The sequence below is a fragment of the Panicum hallii genome, chromosome 9 (assembly GCF_002211085.1).
Source record: "Panicum hallii strain FIL2 chromosome 9, PHallii_v3.1, whole genome shotgun sequence".
Taxonomy (NCBI): Eukaryota; Viridiplantae; Streptophyta; class Magnoliopsida; order Poales; family Poaceae; genus Panicum; species Panicum hallii.
The window spans coordinates 54476994-54500992 of record NC_038050.1 but is presented as its reverse complement, the minus strand read 5'-3'; the positions used below and the strand labels follow the sequence as shown (position 1 = coordinate 54500992).

Here is a 23999-nt window from a genome sequence, read left to right as displayed (position 1 = left end):
AATGGAGAAAATATGAAAACCGTAGCTAAATTGGTAGAATTGTCTCGGCTCATCCGGCTGAAGGTGAATGCTACTATCTCCGGGTTCTCTTAAACCACATCACCGGTGCTACATCATATCAGCATCTAAGGATGGTGGATGGTGTGATCTAGCTGACATTCTGAGAAGCCACAGAAAAAAGGGGCCTGATCGAAGAAGACACCACACTTGATGATTGCCTTACAGAAGCCACACTGTATCAGATGCCATCATCACTACAGAGGCTATTTGCAATAATTTTGGTAGTCTGCAAGCCAAGTGATGTGTTCGGACTGTGGCAGAAACATCTAGATGCAATGTTAGAGGACTATCGGTGCAACTGTCCTTCCTCAGCGGCCATGGAACAAATGGTGCTAATTGACCTTAGAAATATGTTGCAATCGATGGAGAAGGATATAAGGTCATTCCCTCTACCAGATATCGATGACACCTATGACATAGCAAGTGGTATCCCACGTGAGATTTTTTGAGAAGGCAAGCATCGAACCAGGTGTGGATGATGTGGCTCTATCCAAGTCCTTAAACGACGAGCAGAGGACTGCATATGATGAGATCATGTCTGCTATTGACACGGACAAAGGCGGCTTATTCTTTGTGGATGGACCTGGTGGTACTGGAAAGACTTTTCTTTACAGGGCACTGTTCGCTAAAGTACACAGTGAGAACAAGCTTGATGTGGCGATAGTTACATCTGGTGTTGCCACCTCCATCATGCTTGGTGGAAGAACTGCCCACTCACGCTTCAAAATACCCCTTACTATTGAGGATGGTGGATGCTGTAGCTTCACAAAACAAAGTGGTACTGCCAAGCTGCTACGAACAACATCTCTTATAATTTTGGATGAGGCTATTATAACAAAGAGACAAGCGGTGGAGACTCTTGACAAAAGCTTGAGGGATATAATGGATCAGTCGGAGCTGCCGTTTGGTGGAAAGACTATTGTTTTTGGTGGAGGGTCGAGGGCTCAGATAGTCGATGCTTCGCTACGGAGGTCATACTTTTGGGATTCTATGCAGCCCTTAAAGCTGGTGCGCAACATGAGGGCACAGAGCGACCCATAGTTTGCAGATTATCTCTTGCACGTCGATGGTGGGATAAAGGAGGTCAATGGTGATGGTGATATCCGTCTCCCGGATGATATTTGCGTGCCTTATACCAGAGATGGTAAAGATCTTGATAGATTGATTGAATGCATATTTCCAAGACTGAACGAAAACATGGCAAGCAAAGACTACATCCCTTCGAGGGTGATTTTGTCAACACGAAATGAGCGGGTGGATATGATTAATATGAAGATGATCAGTTGCTTCTGAGGGGATGAGATGGTTTACCATAGCTTTGACTCTGCAGTTGATGATCCGCATAACTACTACCCCCCGGAGTTTCTTAACACCTTGACCTCGAATGGTCTACCTCCACACGTGCTAAAGCTCAAGATCAGTTGTCCAATCGTATTGCTTAGGAATATCGACCCTGCGAACGAACTATGCAATAGAACAAGATTGGTGGTACGGGGATTTCGGAAGAACACAATCAACGCAGCAATTGTATTGGGGCTGCATGCTGGAAAGCGGGTTTTCTTCCCTCAGGCTCGGATACCCTTATGTCCATCCCATGATGATATGTTCCTATTCCAGTTCAAGAGGAAGCAATTTCCTATTAGGCTCAGCTTTGCCATGACGGTTACCAAGGCACAAGGGCAAACTATTCCCAATGTGGGTGTATACTTGCCCGAACCCGTGTTCTCACATGATCAGTTGTACGTTGCGCTATCTAGAGCAACCACCAAATCAAACATCAAGATCATCGCACTCCCACCTAATGCTGAGGAAGACGACGAAGAAGATAAAAAGAAGGATAAGAAGAACTCCAAGAAGAAGGACAAGAAAAAACCCAGTGTGAAGGAGAAGAAAAAAATATCTGATAACGAGAAGAAAAAGACACTGACAAGAAACGGTACATACACCAAGAGGTCCTAACATTATAGATGAGATAATATATTCATCTTTACAACATATATTATATTTGTTTAATTGTTTTACTCTATACAATATGATTGATAGGAAAGCTGCCGAAGGTATTTGTCGGAGGATTTCTCCAGCCGGGTGGCGGAATGCACCCGCCTAATCCTAGTTTAGGATGAGTTTGGGGAAGCCTAGGAACGCTTGATCAAAGGGTGGAAGAACACGGAAAGGACACGGAGATTTTAGAGTGGTTCAGGCCGCCGGGGCGTAAAACCCTATGTCCACTGTGTGTTGTATTGCTTGTGAGCTTGGAAAAAGCCTAAGGGAGCCTTCTGAGAACCTGAGAGAACCTTGGGAGCTCTGGACCTTGTGTTCTAACGCGCGCGCTCTCCCTTTTATAGGCTCAAGGGGAGTGCGTACACTGAGCGAGGCCCCGACAGGTGGGACTAGCTGTATATTAAATAATATACACACTGAAGCCTTTAATGCGACAGATACGGAGATCTTACACTCCAGCTCCTTCCTGTAGTCCTCGATCGAGAAGTTGACGTGCGTATCAACAACCAGGGTATGGTTATGTGCCGCCTTACCGGCACAGTGCCTGCTGTCAGTGACATGCACAATGGAAGACGTGCTGTCACTGTTGGGTTGATTCCCGCTGACAGGCGAAGGGGCTATGTTGACCCGCTGCGCCCTAGCTTCCGCGCACGCTGTGGCAGCGCACGCCTCAGCTCTCCTGCAGCAGATCATGATTACCCTTTGCTCACGTGCGCGGCGCTGTGTTGTGACTACACACCGCCCGCCTGCGTACACAGTGTGGTGATGCGATGCGCCGCCTCGGTAACAGGCGGGCTTACCGTGGTTTCAGCATACCTACCCAACGTGTCAGTGGGCAGCCCACGTCCTGTCACGGGCACGCACAGCCCACCTACCCGCATTTAATACGGTAGTTGGGCTGGCTTCCCGCAGAAGGCTGGCTGCCACCGAACACGTGGCAGGGCTGGCTTAGCGGCCGCTTCCCCAGGGGCACGCGGCGGCACCGGACCTCTTCCCCGGCGGGAAGGGAGGTCCGGGTCGCCAAGGCTGGCACAGGCGTGCAGGCCCCCTGGGGGTCCGGCTTCCACACGTAGGGGCCCGGACCACCCCGCGGTGGACCGGGCTGGCGGTGGCCGTTCCTGTGCGTCTTGTCCTCGTGGGCACGTGGAGGCGCCGGATCTGCTAGAGCACGGGGGAGGTCCGGAGACCGTGACCCCAGCTGTCAGGCCCGGGCCGTACGCCCCGTCACCCAAAGGCTTAGTGCGAGGTTACGGATAACCTCGCGCCCCTTGGGTTGGACACACTAGCAGGAGGTACCCTGTCTCTATGTACCGACAGTATTCTACGGGCTACATGGTTCTGCAGTACATGTCTACGTAGAAGAGTACTGAAAGCACAGAAATTTTTACGGTGAGTATACTACTTTACGTAAAAAATATTTTATTGTCTTTAATTGTTTCTATCAATCACATATGGATGTATATTTATGTGTCTGAATTGTTCACAGCGTACAATGCTCAGAACTTCATCAATTTGTTGGCATCAAACGCAAATTGTTATCAAAAACTACTTCCTGCAATCTTAAAAGATTATCTTAGCCGCATCATTGGAAGGAATATAAATTAGAATTTCTTATACATTTATTTGCATATTTAGTTGACCTTGGTGACAATGGTGTACTTATAGGTTTGATTTATCTTAATACTTTTTGTAACCACAACATTATATATGATGAATACTGTTATTTGTTGGTAGATTTACATCTTTTACACTTAATTTTTTACCTCCCGTAGCAACGTACGGTCATTCAACTAGTCTCCATAAAATTCATTTCACCTCTCTTCATTATTTTTTATCATATCACTAAAAACACTAATATGATACCCCTTCTATTCCGAATTGTAAATTATTTTGGTAATTCTAGATATATAGAGTATGTCTCACATAGTAAAATCTACGTATCTAGATTTGCCAAAATCAAAATGAACTATAATTTAAAATACAATTTGAAAAAAGAGGATCCTTTAATTAATGCTGATAGAACTTTCAAATACAATGACCTTGAATAAAATAAATAAGATGGCTACTTACACGCGACAGGCTCCCGCGATAGTCTTGTCGTCTCGAGACCTTTCAATTATTACGATCGCGGGCAGAGGCACGGCGGAGCCATCGCCCATCGGCATCCATCCACATCAATCCGTCCCGCTCGTCAAGCAGGCAGTCGTTGGGTCCGTCCGTCCATCGAGCTGACGGCCACATCAGCGCACGAGAGACCTTCACCACCACGGTACCCACGTCCTGTCTCCACCCTGCACACGTAGTGTCCATGGATGCTCGCCGACTCATCCACATCCCAGCCAAAAGACGCCAGCTATCCACATACACCTGCCTTTGTGGCTGGGATTGGTGCACGATGAAAATCGCTAGTGACGCGTAGCACGCTGCACGCCCGGTTAATAACAGCCACATAATGACCTGTATGCTTTTTATATACTTAATGACCTGTATGTTGCATAGCATGATGATAAGTAACGATACCAAGACTTGGACAGGCACTTGTTAAAAGGGCTCGTTTGGTTGTAACCTGGGGGAGAAGGTGTCTGATTTAACTTTAAGAGAGCTGCCTGTGAAGGTGTGCCTCGCCCTTGTTATTTGGTGGGGGTCCTCAACACAAAAAAAGCCTGATGCCTGGGCCAGGATGCCAATTACCAATCGGTAAAGACTTCAGATTGGCCAGCCGTAAATTAATAACTTGGAACAGGATGCAGACTAAAGATGTTATCCTCTCAGCACAGCATGCCTCATCCTTCTCGTAGGATTACGTGCACCACTATAGTAGCTTTTCCATTACGAATATGTGTTTGGACCTTTGTATCACTCACGTCAACACATGCAAGTTAATTATTTCAAAAATAGTATGGTCGTACGGAAAGCTAATATTACAGCCTGGCGTAAATTGCCCTTACTAATTAGGCCTCTTTTGGAAGAAAAAAAAGAATATTGGAGAAATTTTAGAGGATTTGAATCCTATAGGAATTTTTTTCCCATGAAGCCCTTTTCCGAAATAAATGATTAAATTTTTACTATTTCTATAAAAATTCCTATGGAATGGCTGGACCTCATGGAAAGTTTCCTTTGTATCACTCTCACCTTACCAAATTCTTGTGTTCTTCTATGCAACTTCCAACTGGCCATTCCACGATTTTCCTATGTTTCTTCATTCCATATAATTGAACTTACAATAATATTCAATTCCTATGTTGTTTTTCTATTCTTGTATTTAAAAATCCGGCGTTCCAATTAAAACCGTAGCGTTACGGTATGTTTGATTTGGACCCTGGGAAAGCAGCATGGCTCAGGCAGCAGTCCCATGTGTTGGATTTGGTGACCTAGTGCTGAATGGTGCCGGCGGGCAAACAACCAAACAAGCCTGTAATTGTTTTCCCCCTCTTGTTTTCAGACGCCCTGCCAGGGAAGTGGAGGGGCTGCACAAGAAGACTACATAATCCATAAAACATGCACAACTATCTTTACAAAAGAAATACCCAACTAAATACATGTTTGAAAATGGATTTATAATTGATAAATAGCCAACAATTTTGAGATTAACTTAGGCTAAAACTATTGTAGGGCACTACACATTGGTGGCATTTGCCGCTCGACGCTCAACTTTCTCTATTTAGCTATATGACACCGCAAAACCATGACAGTTTGCCACAGGACATCGGGACCATCTTATATGTACTTCCTAATGAACTTGCAAATATACTTACAGCTTATATGGCTGTCCTAACTGGAATTGATTCTCTCTGAAAGCTCCAGTTGTTTTGCACAGATGCACCGACTTCAAAATGAACTTGCAAATATTTAGCAACGGAAAATGGATAACCGAAATAAATGAGCAAGATCATAAGATAGTAAAAGTAGCTGAAAGAGTACCACGTGAGGGTGAGATATCAGCTCCAAATTCGTAACAGCTAAGCAACATCTGAGAAGCACATCAGTGGCAACATCAGTGCCAAAGCAATCCACGGGAAGCATCACCACAACACCAGGGTCATGTCACAATAATCTTGAGAGCGACACACTGATTAATTATTTGTAGCAGGCACAAGAAACTTGCATCGCTCCAACCAACTGATAGGGGCATATGCCCGTTATTTGTAGCAGCAAGTAACAAGGTGAAAAGAAGAAAATAAGAGGGACAAAGAGAGCGTCGCTAGAACATGATGTAAACCAGATGTCGGATACCACAGAAACAGCAACAAATTATAACTTTGCTGATCTGCTGGAATTCTTATACATACAGCTGCACGGCAACACAAGATACATGACGGCGCAAGTCGTCATGCTAGTCGCTGCACCAGTGCAGCAGTGCTTACATGGTCAGCTGAAGTAACGCTTCCCCGACAAAGTACCAAGTCACATCTAAATTTTTATGTAAAGCTGCAGCATGTGCTCAACAGTTTATCACCAACAAACAGAGCGGACGGTCTAATTACAGCGGCTCCAGAGCTCAGGTTCACAAAGATTCCACCTCCAAAGCCATATCCTCCTGAGTAAATTAGAACCAAAAGCCTAACAGCTAAGAAAAATCTACAACAATTACAGCAAAGTTTTTCTTTCCTCTCACAACCCCGCATTATCTTCATTGGGATCAATCCATGAGTATAGTCCAGCGACAGAAGAACACATGCCCTAAGTTCTACATTGCAGGCACCTCTGAAAATAAATGCACCATTCCACATGATTAGCAACTGTGAGTAACAAATCAAACAGGTCTCAAAAGTCAAAATAAAACTACTTACATGCTCACCACAGCCAAGTCGCTGCTAAGTCATCTCCTTCTGAGCCCTTATTGCCAAGATAGTTGCTTGTATGTAGATCTTTCTGTGTCCCAACTGCCATCAGGTTCCTTTCTCTTTGTTCCTACAACTGGCAATTGGTGGTAAATTCTTCCTTGCTCCTCTGCAAAGCCATGTGGGGGTGTGATCAAATTTTGTCTAATTGGTAAAGGTGCCCGTTCATCCTTTCCTTCTAGATCTATACTTCCAGGGCCTGAGTTAAGATCAAGGCCCTGACTTTCCCATTTACGATTATTGTCACGTCCACTGCTGCTGCTGCCCTCAGCAAGATTTATTGCATACTGCCTTGAATGATGGGCAGGTAATGCACCTGTTGGCCCAACGAGTGAGGGAGAAATGGTTGGAAAATATGGTACTCCTGCAGGTGCAGAATTGGCAAATGTTGCTGTTCCAATTGAAAATGCCGGTGTTTGAAGGTGAACACTGGGAGGAAATGGGAATCCTGCGTACTGATATGCAGGTGGATGAAAAACCATTGCTGGAGACGATGAAATAACTGGAGCCCTGCTGGGATCACCTCCAAATTGACCAGTGTCAGCTGTAGGCGCAATAATCCTCTGTGTTCCAGGTGCAGCCTCAATTGGGTAAGGCTGTTCCCTAGAAGGCAAAAACGATTGTATTGGTACTGGACCACAAGGGTTGGCAGAGGCAAACCATGGTGATATATTACTCATGGCAGCATTATTCATCCTAACACCAGGAACTTGTGGTATGAATTGAATACTGCCTGTATTTTTAGTAGGTAGGTTCTTTGGTGTGGGTTCAGTGCTAGCATCATCAAGGCATGGTCCACTATTAAGATCAAAGTCCCTCGAGCTATTCGTGCCAGCATTAGAGAAGACTCCAGGTAACGATCTTGCTGGCAACAATGGGACTTCAACTCTGTGTGAAGCATTTGGTACAAATTGGCCATTGTCTGCAACTTCATCAGCTCTGTTCAGATCAAGCTCAATGCCAGCACTTCGTGAAGAGCCATCACGACTTCTGGTATTTCCAGATTCAGAACAAGTAGTCTGTGCAGAACTCTGTGGGACATCCTCCTCGAGAGCCTGGTCATCTGCAACATTCAAATCAAATCCAAGGGTGGGACGAGGCTGCTTCCCAGAAGCATGAGATACTGGAATGTCACGTGTGGTGATGGGCATATCCAAAACCTTCCTCGGTTCAGCAGGACGAAATGCACTTGTAGCTGCTGAACCTTTCCACCCGATCTCAGGCTTTGCTCTCAGTAGGTTTTCAGGAGGAACAAAGGGTCCTTTAGCTGGAGCAGCTACTGTTATTGGAGCTGGCTGCAGTCCACTTGTAATAGGTGAAGTGAATGGTGAAAGCCCAGGTAAATGGATCGCTGAGGTACATATAACAGGTGAGACAGCTGGCTCAGATTGATGCCCATCATCCCCAGGTATCCCTTCATTCAAGTCAAAGTCAAGCTTGGCTGTAGCATTTGACTTTGTGTGAGCAGCTAGAGAAGAACCCTCATCTGATGAGACTAGGTCTTCTTTTCCATCCTCTTTTCCACTCACACCATCACTGGATTTCATTGAACTCTGCTTCGCACTATGCTCACTTCGCTGAGAATTAAGACCTTCAGATTTTACATGACTATTTGATTCACTGGAACTGTCTTTTGTTTCTTTCATCTCCTTAATCACATTTGCCACACCAAGTGGGGATGCTGTTTCAACTAGTTTGGTAACATCAGCCAAAGAGGAAATAGCATGTTCCTTCTTTTGATCCTCATTCTGCACTGTGCTACTATCGCCTACAGCATCAGCCTTTTTCACCTCTGCAGCCATCAAATCTAATTTGCCTGACATAGTGTCACGTCTATCAAAGGCTCCTGGCTGGTCTGGTACACCCGGAAGCTGCTTATGATTACTTGACTTTAACAAACCCTGGTCTTGTTTATCAGCAGCAGACAATGAAGATTCCCCAGCAAGGACAGATCTTGAATTTCTATTGGAAACAACAAGGCTACACTGGCTGCCCAAGGCAGATTCAACAGCGCCGTCCTTGTCTGCACAGCCATCTTCAACTTTCCCAGGGACAGAACAGGCATCCAGATTTTCACCTGCAGATGAATTCATATTAGACATATTGGCAACTTTAGTATTAACAGAATGGCGCAATTTCTGATCATGTTCACCTTTGGAATCAACTGAAGCAGGTTGAGAGTTACATTTGTTTGCACGCCCTTCATGGCTTTCAACTTTGGCTGAAGATCCAACTGCTTTAGGATCTGCTAGCTCAGGAGATGGCACAGTTTGGTGTTGCTCCTCCTTCACAACCAAACAAGCATCATTTTTCACTTCCTTCCCCACAATGACTTTCTTAGCATCTATTGGCCCTGGATCCTGTGATGGACCCACATCACTTTCTACTTTAAACTTTCCAGAACTGTCACCCTCACGGACCAATTTCTTTGCAGATGAACTTCTGGGGGAAGAAGATGGGGAAACCAATTCAGATTTAGATATTTCTCCTGCCACACTAGCAAGAAGATTCATAGCCGTGTCATCTCCAGCTTGCAAGGAATGACTAGCTTCAGAGTACTTAATTTCAATCAGAGTGTTCATTGGGCTCAATGAGTTTCCCACCCTGGTTTCACTTGAGCAGACACCTTTTTCATTCATATATGAACATGCAACTCGTGGTACATGTGCATCCTTAACAGAATCATCAGGTGTCCTGCTGTTGTCATCATCTACCATAGCACACGGCGATTTATCACCTTCGTCGGAACCTGCAGCTACTTTAATATCATTGCTGTGCCAGGACTCTGCATTAGCATCAGAAGGTAAATGAGGCCGGGAACTTTCAGTCTTCATTTTCACTCTGCGATCAGTCTGCTCATGTCTATCTCCGACCACAGGAGATGAAGCTCTACCCCCAGTAACAGATGGGTCCTCGAAAGATCCTCCACTTGCACTTCTAGCAGGACTACGAACAGGATTTGGAAAGCGAACAATCAACCTATGATTGTTTCCATGATCAGATGGCATATCAACTCCTTTTTCAGAAGCCGTTCCAGTTTGAGATGATTTATCCTGCAGCAAAGATCGATCAAGGGAGACAGATCTTCCCACGGAAGCTTCCTTAAGGTTCCCTGAAACAAGACCATTGTTTGCCCTTCGATGGCTCCGCGAAGAACTTCCAGAAGGTTTACTAGCACCACCAGAAGCAGCAGTTGAACTTCTCGCGTCCTTCGATGGCTCACTAGAGCATGACTGGCTGTTGTTCGGCGATTGGCTTGAGCTGCTGCTTTTCTCCTCTCTCACAGTAGGCAGCTCGGAACCACCAGTCCCACCAGTTGATTTGCAGGGCTGGTCCTTCAAGTTTGTGGCAACATTTGTTGGTTGCACATGTTGTAATTTTGATGAGGCAGATACCACAGGACTCAACTTGGCAGCTGCATCTGTGCCCCCAGGTTTATCAGTCGAAACTTTTGACGATGAAACAGTGGGCACTGGATTTTTTGGACTGTTCTCACTTGAGCCACCTCGTTTGTTTCCAGCATTTGAAATTTCTTGGAAACCTGCTTTTCCTGACCAGGAAACAGATTGACCTGAAACTAAAGGCTTCGCATCACTTGACTTCATTTCAGCATCCACACGCTTCTTCCAATTCTCAACAAGACACTTGGCTTTCTTCTGAATGTCCAAATTTTTATGGCTGCGCAGATGATTGACAGATTTCCCAATACTACAGCTTTGCAATGCACTGAGATTAATAGGCAATTTAGCTAGTGCACGAAGCAGGGCCAAGAGAAGATCGTCAATTGGTTTATCTGCTTCTTTAGGACTACTCCCATCACCGGACTTCCCTTTGTGGGCCTCTTGAAGCCAACTGTCCAACACCGGAAGGCCCCTTGATTGCACAAATCTGCCAAGGCAATCAGGACTCTCAGTAGCAGCAATAACATCAGCAAGTACAACCCGGCCAGCAAGGTCTATCTTTTGCTCAGTCCGATCAAGTTGCATAAGATGTACAAGCTTTTCAACTGCTTCTACATTTGGAAGTCCACCTTTTTCGGTTATCTTTGCTACCTCGGACTTTATATCTTCCAAGTTAAAGCTTCCAGGTTCACTGTCGTCGACCTTAACAAGACGATCCCGATCCCGCTTAGCTGGCTCAATTCCCTGTTCACCTCTATCTCTCTTCTTCCCTTTAGATAAACCACCATTCTGCGTACCATCCGGAGCGGCCTTCGGTTGTTGGGAAGCTGATGGACCATTTAACCGCTTTGGAGAGCGTCCACCTGACTGCACCGCGGCACGCATTTCTAACCTTGTTCTGTGTAGAAGCCGATTTACTTCTTCCTGCCGTTCCTGGCCATAAATTTCATATGTGAAGCAGTATATATGAATGTATAATAGATAAAAACAGGAAGAATTAATGAACCTACATTAATGTAGTCCCGGTCAGTAAGCCACCATAAGCACTTGTTGTCAATATCGTATACACGCCAACATACAAATGAAGAAATCCCAGCTGGTAGCTCGACACCTTTACGTAAAAAGGCAACTTTGCAAGGATGCAGCAGGGAAACAGCAGATGTTTCGTCCTGGTGGAAAGAGTAGAAGATCTCGTTTGGTGCAGCGTTGAGTTGAATGCCCTTGTTAAGCTTCACGTCGGCAGGTCTATAAAGCCAACTAACGCGTAATTTTGGATAGCCTTCTTCTTTTTTCTCAATCCAACGTATCAATCCAATGAATGGAGGAACATCAACAGCCCGAAAAAGAGCACAATCGCCAACTCGAATCTCGCGCCCGTCCTGAAAATTAAAAAATAATTCATTATCTGTTTGCCCAGCACAAAACATCGTTCATGTTGCTCCATTCTCTTGTCAGTTTGGTGTACAACCTTGAGAATTACAACCTCCCTGTGCGCATTACATTAGCAATCAAACAAGCAATGAATAAACAACAGTAAAATGTGTAATTGCAATGGAGACCAGCACAAGCAAGGTATATATTGCATCATTTGCAGCAAGTAATGGTACCACTGTAGCATGAAACTAAACAATTTGTTACCCCTTACACACGTATTCACTGGAAGGCACTTTTCCATAATCATTTGTTTAAAACAAAAGAGTGAATTTCAGCAGCGGTCCTTAAACTTGTCCCACATTCTCTATAGGTAGAAAAAGAATCGATCCAGTTCATGAGGGAAACCAGGCCAAAAAAACCATACAGGTGTGCAGTTTATTGAAGTAAATCCGGGTTCTCATCCAGTCCACAAACTCTCAAATTGTATATTTGGGGCCTTTAACTTGTCCGGGTTTTCAGGTGGTCCGAGACCAAATGCTTAGCCAAAACCACCATAATAACAATTCCTCATTCGTAAGCCCACAAACCTGCATGCACTAATGCACACTGCTTGTACACAAAATTGATCAAAAATATAGAACTGCAGAACAGATCGATACCTTGTGAACCCATATAGGTTCAAAGGATTGAGGTCTGTGTGTTTCAATCATTATCTTTATATTAATTCTTAAGCTTATGAAGATCAAGTTTGATCTTGCTAAATCAATCATTTTTTTTGTACAATACTAGCTCGTTTGTTAATAATTTAATAAATATTACTCTCTTAGGTCAGGTTAACTTGACTTGATAGAACTAATTGGCGGTCAATTTGGTTGTCCAAAACGTCAACTAAATCCGCCCAGAGTATTATTAATGATGGCAGTTTCATCAAACCCTTTTCAAGTGATGGGGTAACGCTTTGTGAAACTTCAATTTTCTACTAGATGTATTGCGACATGGTTACAATAGAAATATGTAACTCCTATATGTCATCCTAACTGTTTTTTTCAATGATGGCTAAATTATGCTATTTAAATTTTGATAGTCTCATCATTCAAATTTGTACCCTCACAGTTGAAATCCTAGATCCGCCACGGCCCGAATACTTGGTTTTTTTTCAACGAATTCCTTAAATGTGACTTTCCACTAAATACCAGATGCATGTATGATTCGCGTGACCACCAAGCCACACAGGGTAGCATGCCATGTAGACACGCCAGCACTGATTTGGACGGGTTCGGACCTACCTGAAAACATGGGAGAAGTATAAAACCACAAATATGCCATTCGGACGGAGCTGCTACAATTGCTTTAGCGGGAGCTGCTGTCGGTAGAGTTGGTGGAGCTTGACGAGAACAAAGGACAAGTTTAGGGGCTGATGATGAATTCACTCAAAAAATAGTTCTTTTCCACTCCTCAAACCAGCAAACCTTTTTTTTCGCAAGCATGCAAGCAAGGGGATCCTTACATATGGTATGCCAAGATTGTCGATTTGATAACAATTCACAGAATTCAATACAATCATGCCAAAAGGAACTCCATTTAACAATGTACATATTAGCATGTTTGCCGTTGCTAGTGACGTCGAAACTCAATATAGTTTACTCAACATAAAACTTCATGACACGTCTCAGCCTATCGCTCCAGTACACCACCAGCTAGGCAGGGAAATCTAGTGTAGATACTTCATATAGCAGGTATTGCCCAAGTGGAAACAAAAAACGAGGAAAGATGGTGATTTGATAAGGCTAGCACTCTCAGCCGGATTAAACCCGTGAAGGTTAGCAAGCAAATTCCCAAGCGAAACCCAACAAAAAAACGCACCTTTATAAACGAGTCGGGTGACACTGGACGAGGGGAATCGACGAAGTCCTGCTTCCGCGCCGCCGATTCCGGCGGATAAGAAGTCGTCCGAGACGGAGGAACAGATGAGCTGGAAGGGGAAGTAGGTAGTCCTTGTGCCGGTGGGGGTGGAGCTTCTGCCTCTACGCGAGCGGCTGGCCACATGAGCCGGACGAGACGCCGCCTCCTGCCGTCGCACTCCTCAGCGCCGCGCCACCCATGCATATCCGGCTCGCTGCATCTTCTCCAACGGCAGCGCCAATCCCTCCTCCTCGCCGAGCTCCGGCGCCGCGCAGCGCCACCATCACCAGATCGCCGGCGGCAACCCTAGGCCCTCCGAAACCCTAGATCCGCGGGCCTCCGCTGTGCTCGCATCCGGAACGCCCGAATTCGCGTCCAATCGGCCGATTCAGGCGGACCGCCTCACCGGCGGGGCTCGAATCCGGCGGAATCGACGGGCTCCGGTCGGGGCCGATTGGGGATTTCGGGGATTTCGGGGCTGGGTCAGCGGAGCGGGGCTGGGCTGGGCGCGGGGTGCTGGGCTCGATCCGAGGTGGGGTGGAGGAGGAGAGAGAAATTTTCGGCGATTCGAGGGGGGGAGAGAGATCGCGGCAGGGCAGGGGGGCAGGGGCAGAGCGCAGCAGAGACGGCGAGCGAGGCGGGTCGAGAGGTGGGGAGAGAGAAGGGATGATGTCTCGTCTCGTCCCGTCCCGTCCCGTCCCGTCCTTGCAGAGAGGAGAGGAAAGCAAGGAGGGGCAATCTCGACCATGCACAGTGACCGCAGGCGCAGGGGAGCTTCTGTGCGGGTCTGCGCGGCGCCGTTGGTTACCATGTGAAGTCGGTGCCCATTTACATCACGCGATGCGAAAGTCAAGGCACCATATCGAACACGGCTCGTGATATGACACCAGTTGGATTTTTTATTATTTTTATGAACCTTTTTATTTTAAATATTTTAATTCTGGCAACACCGGAATATACATTCATTTGTGTAAACCAACTATTTTGGTCATGGTCGCGTGGAGGGTAGCAAACTATCACTCCACCCATTTTATGAAATCTGATTTTGTCATGGCAACCACGATTGCTTGATAAAGATGGTGAAAATAAAATGTGTCATAATGCGATTTTTTTCCTCTCTTACCCCCTTGTCAATGATGTGATCAAAGTAGTTAGTTCCAGAAAATATAGCATGGTAAGCTAATTTTAAATTACTAGAAGAAATAGAAAGTGTTAAAATTACCTAGCTTTTGCACTCTAGTTAGCCAAAAATTAGTTGTGTTATATTTTGTGAGAAAAATAGAGGGTCTATCTTTCTCCCAAAAATAAAGAGGTTCTAGCAATTACTCGGAAAATAAAAGTATAATCCTGAGTAATTAGTATGTGATATGACTATAATAATATCCACATTCAAGTGATTTTTCAACTATTAATGAATATATTGATGAGCTCAAAGGGGAATAAATGGAAATATGTATATGAAGATTTTGCCCAATGATACTTTTCCATTGAGCCAAAAAGTGCCAACGTTGGTCAATAACTACACATATGATTTAGAATCTTGACGGGTTATTAGGTCCTTTAGTCTTTGCATATTTGTAACAATATGGGTTTATTTTCTATTTTTAGCATTTTGGTGAAGGCATATAGGAACGATCATGTTCAAGCTATCTCACTTGTACGGTTTTTACATGGAGCTTAAGAGCCGAGACACAAAGTAGAGTGAGACAAAACATTCAAAATGTACGTTAAAAAGAAGCAAGTGCACTCCTTTTTTAAGTAAAAAAAACTAGTAAACAGCTAGTTTTTTTATAGCTTCTTAGCACCCGTATTACCAAGCACTCCATGCTTACTTCAAGCTCCATCGGTTGATTTGCACTTTTTTCGAAGCTCCAGTCTTCCTTGACTCCAATAACATTAGGAAATGGGATTTTCAACATAGTGTTGCAAGTTTAAAAGAAAATTCATAAGGAATAGTAGATTGGCCAGCTAGAACTAGCAAGTGTAGGAACTGGACGGATGACAAGGTGACGTTGACATCACTGATCGCAGAAGGAAGGTAAAAGGACTACCAGTTAGAAGTGTCAGGCGGTGGTATCATATCTTGTGGGCTTAGCGCGTGCAGCAGATCTCGTTAGCCACTGGCATGGAGCCACCAAAGATGAGGAGAGGGTTAGGTTGGTAGCTGTGCAAATTCTTGTTGCAAAGACGAGGAAAGGGTTATGGTGGTAGCTGTGCAAGTTTTTGTTGCGAAGAATGAGGGGAGGAGCTAAGAGTCAAGATGCACGCTGAGTCCTACATATCTAAAAAGAACATCGAGCGCTGGCTGGAGGTAAATGAAAGCCGCACTAAAAAGTGAAGTTACCATGCAGCACCATATTTATGGGTAGGCAATTGTTTTTTGAGAGAACACTCAAAATCTTATTCGTGTATTTGTCCAGATGCTCTACGTGTGCAGATGAAAACAGCTCTGACAAATCGAGGATGGTGAGCGGCACGAGCGGTCGAATGCATTTTGTTTCTCTTGTTCCTTCCTTTTCTGGAGGGAAAGAGCCTGCTGCATTGACACCAGATGTTGGCTCCTTAAAAGAAAAAGAAAACAAACAGATGGGCGTCGCCCCGTCGGCCCAACGGAAGGACACACAAGTTCTAGCCCATCGATTAACGAAGCCCACAGAGAGAGAAGCCCAAATAGTGTGAGCCCCACGTTTCAGAAGGAGAAGCCTTCTGCAACCCCCACCTTATTTATTTTATTTTTAATTATTTTTTATTCACCCGATACAATAGTTTTTCTTTTTTTTCTCTCTCTGCGGGCTTTTTGTGATAGGGAGCGAGGCAGCGAGGCGGCACCCCGGCCCGGACGCGCCCCCCACCCTCCTCCCTCCGGACTCTTCCCACCTCCACCCCAATCCGTTTCCACCTCTAATACGGCACGCCACGTCGCCACGGCACGGTTCGGCTCGGCCCGGCGCGGCGCCCCCCCCCCCCCCGATGGCGCTCGCCTCCGCCACTACCGCCGCCGCCACGGCCTCCTCCCCCTCCCGCTTCGTCCGCCGCTTCTCTTCTTCCCCACCTCCTCCCTCGCTCCTCCCGCTTGCCGCGCGCCCAGGAGCCGGGAGCTCCCCGCGCGCCTGCAGCTACCACCGGTTCGTGGTGCAATGGAAGGGCCGGGCGCGAGCGCTCCTCGGGGGAATCTCGGACGCCGGCGCCAGCGAGAGCGACGACGATGAGGAGGACGCCCTGCGAGAGGGCCAGCGGGAGGGCGAGGGCGAGCCCGCCGTCGAGCCCGCCGCGGCGGCCGCCGAGCTTGAGCGATGGGACGTGCTCGGCCTCGGCCAGGCCATGGTGCGCGCATCTTCTTCTTCCCCTTCTTGTAATGTTTCTTGTTATTAGTACGATTGCGGAATTAACAGGTATTGTTGACGTCAAGTTGCAAGAAGGAAGTAGCTGCACCCAAAACAAACTTGGGTGATTACACAGTAGAAATTTAGAATATTAGGTGGTTAGGATAGACACTCGTGGTGGCTGTTTGGTACTTGCCTCTCAAGTTATGACTGGTATGTTTCGTGACAATAACGGCTCAGTGTGCAACATTCAAACATCAGTTGTTTCCAATCTGTATTTTATCTGCCAAATATGCTAGATAGAACTTCTAAAGTGTAGTTCAACATTCTGCCAGTAAGGATGTGAATGCTGATTTGCGATTGGTTTGTGGGGCAAACAGGTTGATTTCTCGGGGATGGTGGACGACGAGTTCCTCGAGAGATTGGGCATAGAGAAGGGCACGAGGAAGGTTGTAAACCATGAGGAGAGAGGACGGGTCTTGCGTGCCATGGATGGGTGCAGCTACAAGGCTGCAGCCGGAGGCTCCCTGTCCAACTCACTTGTGGCACTGGCCAGGCTTGGAAGTAGCCAGTCTGCTGGCTACCCTGAGCTTAAAATTGCGATGGCTGGCAGTGTGGGCAGCGACCCACTAGGTAGTTTTTACAGGTAATTTACTAATTTGACACTATTTTTGTTGCATCTGATGCTGATGTCCTATTTCTGCACAAAGCCTTTAGAGCATTGGCTGACATTGTGTTTTTTGTTCAATCACGCAATTAGGGCGAAATTGCGTCGTGCTAATGTGCATTTCTTGTCTAAGCCGGTCAAAGATGGGACTACCGGAACTGTCATTGTTCTAACAACGCTAGATGCACAGCGAACTATGCTTGCGTATCAGGTCAGTTCCTTTGCTGACAGCTCATCTATTTCTGAACTTGGTAGATATACTCCAATTTACACTTTGCTTATGCTATGCCTTCACATGCCTCCTACTTTATTTAGATACCTCAGGGTAACAACTTGTGTCTCGAAATTAAACAGTTCAGTGTCTGGCTTCTTATAAGTCTTATTGTACCTGAACCATATGCATATTGATGCGCACTTCATCAAGTGAAGTTTCCATATTTATTTTGTCGTGGCACTGTTTGTAGTATGAATTTGGAAGCAAGAACCACCGTAAGATTTAATTATATATCCTTTAGTCAGCATGTATTTTGGCTAAGTATAATTCATTGGCCAATCATCTAGATATGCTGCTGCACCTGCAATTAAAATATGCCCTAACAACACCATGCACTTTGTGTCTTTGCAGGGTACTTCGTCAACTCTGAGTTATGATTCAGACTTGGCCGATTTAGTGTCCAAATCAAATGTACTAATTGTGGAAGGTTATCTATTTGAGCTGCCTCACACAATTGAAGCTATCAAGCAAGCGTGTGAAGATGCTCACAAGAATGGTGCACTCATTGCTGTTACAGCATCAGATGTATCATGCATCAAGCGTTGCTACAATGATTTTTGGTAAGACTAGCCTCCTTTCAAAGGATTTCCTGTTAGTTTCACAGCTTGCGACCACCTGGGCCCAGTTACATTCTCAAATCTCCACGAGCAATCTTTAACTTGCTTCCATTGATAGTGCATGTCCACTCTAAAAAGACGAGTGCTACGCACCTAAAGTCACCTTAATGGGCTACACAAAGACCTCCTTATTCTATATCTGGTCATATCACTGAAAGTAGCAATAGAATCTTAGAGCATATTGTTCATTGATTAGTACCATTAAATTAAGTGTTGCTTACGGTTTCCAAACTCATTATTATTTTTTTACCAAATGCATCTATACTATGGCCTCACTGTATAACACTAATGACCATGAACCAATCCATTTTCAGGGATATTGTAGGCAACTATGCTGACATACTGTTCGCCAATGCCAACGAAGCAAGGGCGTTCTGCGAGCTACCCTCAACAGACAGCCCCATGTCAGCCACAAGATACTTAAGCCACTCTGTTCCCCTAGTATCTGTGACCGATGGCGTGCACGGCTCCTACATTGGGGTGAAAGGTGAAGCAATATACATCCCTCCACCACCCTGCATACCCGTGGACACCTGTGGCGCCGGCGATGCATACGCTTCTGGGATTCTGTATGGCATCCTCCGGGGTGCTTCAGACCTGAAAGGCATCGGCTTGCTGGCCTCACAGGTAGCTGCTGTTGTCGTCGAGCAGCAAGGCACGCGCCTACGGGTTCAGGATGCTGATAGACTGGCTGAGTGTTTCGCTCATCACCTGGATAGCTTGGAGTTCTGTTCAGATGTTTGAATATGACGTTGCAAACATCTGATTGTTTCTGGTTTAGTCCAAACCCTAGACATATATTTGTACATACAATCCCTCCCCTTTTTAGTAGGTCTAGTACATTTGTTCAGGGCAGGCAGCCGAGCTGGAAAAGGCCTGCGAGCTCATCTGGTGTCCCTTACCATCATTGCCCATAATTGGAATTAAACAGATTTCATTGGATATGGAAAATGCAGTGGTATAGTTCATGCTTTTTTGTTCAAATGGATTAGATGAATGCTATGTTGGCCTTTAGGTCAGTAAACAAGAATCTGCATTCCGCCGAACCCGCAGTGATTGAGACTATGAAATTGCAGTGGTGCAATCCGGCCTTGTTGGATCGGATTCGACCTCGTTCGGTCAAACATCGCCATCGCACGCGAAAGGTTGCTATATTTGATATCTCTAGGCTTTAGCACTGGTTGGTTCACCTAAAGCAGCAAATCCCCCCTGTGCTTGTTCTCATTGATGCTCTAACTTTGTTTTGTTTCTATCGATCGAGTTTTTTATGGATAAAGAAAAGAAAATCAGTGTAGATGCTGCTTGCAGCACACGCAGCCTTTGACACTGGAGAGTGAGAGTGGAGGGACTAAAGAATCAAGAGAGCAAGGAAGCTACGCAACATGTCATGGTTGAAAGCCTCCCATTTTCGACGGAACGGGAACGGTTGATATTTGGCGTCCGGGCTCGACGTTAGTTTTCCACGGAGTCCAAGTAAACAATCTTTGAGGAATCACCAAGCAACTATACATGTACGTTTGGTGATGGATCGGAGTCAGATCAAGATGCTGCTATACATCTCAAAATCTAATAGAACCAATGAACTCAGACGGTTAGCGTTGTGATCTATTTAAATCCTCAAGTAATGAGGGGTTTGCACCATGAGCCTGTGATGCAATTGAAAATCTATTTAAATCTATAATTTAAAGTTGGAGACAAACACGAGCAAATTTCATTTTCAGCAATAGTACAAGAACAGCAAGGACTGAAGACGTAGATACCCACACTCCCGGGGGCAAAATCGTCCATAGAAAAGGGAAAACCCGCACAGGCAAAAGCCCACGCCAAGGGGGTGATTGAGAGAGAGAAAAAAACAGACGCATCGCTCGCTTCCTCCTTCCAACCTCCTCTCTTACCCACACCGCCCGATTCCCGAGGCGGTCGCCGGCCCCCGCCGTTGCCCCCCACCCGCGCGGGAAACGACGTAGCCCGCCGCGGCAGGCTCCCCCCGGCGATCGGTAGGATGGTGGTGGCCACGGAGGAAATGGCGGTCTACTGCTTCGACACCCTCGTCGCCCACTTCACCGGCGACCAGCCGCCGACCCCCGCCTTCGAGGACGGCAACCAGTAAGCCCCCGCCCTCCGCGATCGAGCGCGGGCCGCGCTGCCCCCGCAGTAAGCAGGGGTTTTTCACGGCGATTCCGATGTGGGGTTCCGGTCAATTCGTGGTAGATTTGGGCAAAAGGCGGCCTTGGTAGATTTGGTTCGGCTGGGCTCGTGTGGTAACTGGTTCCCCATCTGATTTGATTGATCACTTGTTGGTCCCAGCGATTGCAGTATCTGATCATATCGCGTGCCGCTAGTTTCAGTTGCATAGCAGAGGGGAACCGTAGTAGCCACACTACGTGCCTCGCCTCTCGCCTTTCAGTACAGTGCAGGTTTCTACCTCTTGTAATTATCTGTCCGAGAGTATGGGAGGACAAGGAATCTCACTGCTGCACAGCTGGTCCTTTTTAACCATGTAATCTGTAGTGCTTATCAAGGCTGTCCAGCTGTTATATTGTAGATTTGTAGTCTCGAATAAAGGTATTGTTCTTCTAGCATACAATGGCTGAACTCATTTGGTCAATTTTTGTAACTTCAGCCCATTGTTTGTGACCTGGAAGAAGGCTACCAATGGTTCAGAACCACGCCTCCGGGGATGCATAGGAACCTTGGAGCCCCGTCAAATTGTCAGTGGCTTTAAGGACTACGCACTAACTAGGTAACTCTGGTTTTCTTACTGAATTGTCTAAAACATTTGGTGGACTTGTGCTAGTAAGTAAAGCAGTTGTGCATTTCGTATTGAGTAATGTTTAGACATATGTTAAGCTTGGTATCCTCTTGTAGTGCCCTGAGGGACCGCCGCTTTCCCCCGATACAATCAAAGGAACTGCCAACCTTGGAGTGCACAGTATCTATACTGACTGATTATGAAACTGCAGAGGGCTACCTCGATTGGGAGGTTTACTTCCACACACTGTTCTCAGATATTACTTTCCTTTCTGCATGTTCAGCTGCACTCACTCAACATTAGGTATTATTGTTTCACCAACTTTTACAAAGTCATTTTCTTTCTTGTGAATGCAGGTTGGAAAGCATGGTTTAATCATTGAATTTACAGACCCAGACTATAACATAAGACGCAGTGCAACCTATTTACCTGAGGTTGCTAGCCATGAAGGTGAATTGATTATTTTCCATCTATCTAATGCACGCATTTTGATTTTACGTAGAAATTTGTTATGTACGTATGAACACCATCTTTCAGATTCATATGGCTGAAATACAATCTAATGAGCAATGAAGATTAAATAAAAATTTAGCCAGTGCATTTCCCATCTGTATAAACAATCTGTAACTTGAGGCTTAATGGTTTCTGGCAGGATGGGGACACATAGATACTATTGATACGCTGATGAAGAAGGCAGGTTACCATGGTGCCATCACTGAATCCTTGAGGAAGAAACTCCGTGTCACCCGCTACCAGAGCACCCTGTACACCATGCCCTACGGTGAATATGTTGCATATGTCAAGAAGAATAGAGGTGCACCCCCGACAATTAACGGGGTGCCTGTAGTTAATGGCTTCAAGCCAGGCCATTGATTTATCCATATTGCAAAAAGCTGAAAGAACTGTTTATAATTTATCTAGGAGCAATTGGGGATGATAGCTTGTTTGAAAAATTCCCACCCCTCACAGCTCATTGATCTAGCAGACTAGCACCATCTCATTCCAAGGAAAGGGGGGCGCCATACCAACATGTCCCCAAGAATAATGTCTTCCTGTGATGGATGGTGCTTATGTATCTTTGAATACTTCATGTGCTTCAACAAGTGCAAATTGTCTGGTGAAATTAATTCATTCGAGGTGGTCATTCCTATTAACCTGTTGTTTGCCTCAATTCATAGTCTTCTTTTTATCTGATCCTGCACCAATGTCTATATGTAATCAGAACAAAATATAGAAGCAACTTACAGTGACGGTCTGTAGCATGGCAATGCCCTCCTGTTCCTTTCCATTTCAAGCAGCTGGAAGCAGGCACATCGCACAAAGAACAGTAGCACTGTATTGCGCAGAACAGTCGATGTACATGTGAATGTTATGGATGCCTGCCAAGAGATTTAGGAAAAGATGCAGGGGATGAATGATCAGATTACCTTGCCGCAAACGCTCTCATGAGGGGTCTTGTCAAACGGGAAATTACCACACAAGTGCCTTGGATGAGGAAAGTCTCTCAATGCCACCTATTTGATTCGCCATCACCAATAAGATGTTAAAGATTTAAGTATGACGTGTATTTGCGATGAAACCATGGAAGATGAAACGATTACAAGAAGTTATAATCTTGCATGGTATCGATTCGAAGAACATTAGATAGTTTAACACGGCGATTGTTCACATTGTGGGCATACTTAATACTGAATACACATTGCGGACTTTGGTAGAATCATGCAAGAGATCAAACGCTCACGGGCGGAACCTATTCTCAGACTACAACGACGTCCTCGTCATCTTCCTCGTCAAATATCCTTCTCTTAGGGGACATCTCAAGGCAGTGGTCATATGAATCTTCTTCAGCACCTTCAAGGGCAATGTCACCAACAGGTCCACACTTCACCACCGGTTTTTCAGGAACGACTTCGACACCCATGCTGTCAACTGGTTCGAGCTTTACCACTAGCTTGCCAGGAACAATGTTGACATCGTCGAAATCGATCTCATCTTTGTCTCCGCGGAAAAATTGGCCGTCCTTCTGATTATCGCCATGGAGTTTGGCAGAAGGCTTGATAATCGCAAACCTGTCCACATCAATCTCGACATTAAGGAGACTCATTTCATTTTCGCCGATCTTGTAGGGGTTGTCGATGCAATCACCAGCAGCAACATGTTTACCCAACGCTTTCGCGAAGCCCTCCGGTTGATCCCCTTCGACTTTAACGATCTACAGGTCATGACAGGAAAGATATTGTGGCACTTTGTGATTGGGTCACAGATGACTTTACAGTCTTTCAGAGTGCAAAAATTTCCTTGGATATCGGTTTTAAACTTTACCAAGGAGCTAGAAAGTTAACAAAACGAAGCATTGTCTACTCCAAAGGGATGCCTACGACATAGCAGTAGTAATCATTGTTGTACAAACTTTTAAGAATAATCGTTCTACAAACTTTTAACCTCCAGGTAGATTTAATGGTGAAGAAAAAGGAACAAGGGATTAGAAAGGGCTAACCTTCCCTTTTGCGGCGACAAGAATCACATCATCAGTTTCCTTCAGATTCAGCTTCTTCGCGAACTCCGCAGGGTCTATCTCTACGCAGTCGTCGTCATCACTTGTAACATCAGGCTGCTCTTCGACATCTACTATCTTCACCATTTTTTCCTGTCAGGCCTTTTCCCGTGTCCACTTCGATGGGAAGAGAACCACAGAACATGCCCGTTTATATAAGCAGATGGCAGCGAAACTGATTCATCTCTCCAATAAAAACAGGCTGCAGAATTCGAAGTGGCATACCAGGCAAC

The 23999-nt window shown here is 45.6% G+C and overlaps 4 protein-coding genes across 5 annotated transcripts; 3 read left to right on the top strand and 1 right to left on the bottom strand.

Annotated features, from left to right (window-relative positions):
• Positions 1-594: 594 nt before the first annotated feature.
• LOC112873150 (ATP-dependent DNA helicase PIF3-like) lies at positions 595-1101 on the top strand. The gene has a single exon (XM_025936168.1). The coding sequence runs from the start codon at positions 595-597 to the stop codon at positions 1099-1101; it is 507 nt and encodes a 168-aa protein (XP_025791953.1).
• A 5169-nt stretch (positions 1102-6270) lies between these two features.
• LOC112874605 lies at positions 6271-14248 on the bottom strand. Of its 2 annotated transcripts, none has more exons than XM_025938034.1 (5): positions 13541-14248; positions 11314-11682; positions 9055-11236; positions 6860-8979; positions 6271-6765 (listed from the first exon to the last, which is right to left on the bottom strand). In XM_025938034.1, the coding sequence occupies exons 1-4, from the start codon at positions 13781-13783 to the stop codon at positions 6899-6901; spliced, it is 4875 nt and encodes a 1624-aa protein (XP_025793819.1). In that variant the 5' UTR covers positions 13784-14248; the 3' UTR covers positions 6271-6765; positions 6860-6898. The 2 variants fall into 2 exon arrangements, with proteins under 2 accessions (XP_025793819.1, XP_025793818.1); XM_025938033.1 differs by having other exon boundaries at positions 6852-8979; positions 13541-14244.
• Positions 14249-16488: 2240 nt separating this feature from the next.
• Positions 16489-19433, top strand: LOC112874606 (uncharacterized sugar kinase slr0537). Its single transcript, XM_025938036.1, has 5 exons — positions 16489-16903; positions 17283-17548; positions 17663-17780; positions 18195-18403; positions 18775-19433. Exons 1-5 carry the CDS (start codon positions 16550-16552, stop codon positions 19202-19204), a joined length of 1377 nt encoding a protein of 458 aa, XP_025793821.1. The 5' UTR covers positions 16489-16549; the 3' UTR covers positions 19205-19433.
• Positions 19434-20289: 856 nt separating this feature from the next.
• On the top strand, positions 20290-22366 carry LOC112875330 (uncharacterized protein At2g38710). Its single transcript, XM_025939144.1, has 5 exons — positions 20290-20566; positions 21084-21203; positions 21329-21443; positions 21569-21662; positions 21865-22366. The coding sequence occupies exons 1-5, from the start codon at positions 20463-20465 to the stop codon at positions 22083-22085; spliced, it is 654 nt and encodes a 217-aa protein (XP_025794929.1). The 5' UTR covers positions 20290-20462; the 3' UTR covers positions 22086-22366.
• The last annotated feature ends 1633 nt before the right edge of the window (positions 22367-23999 follow it).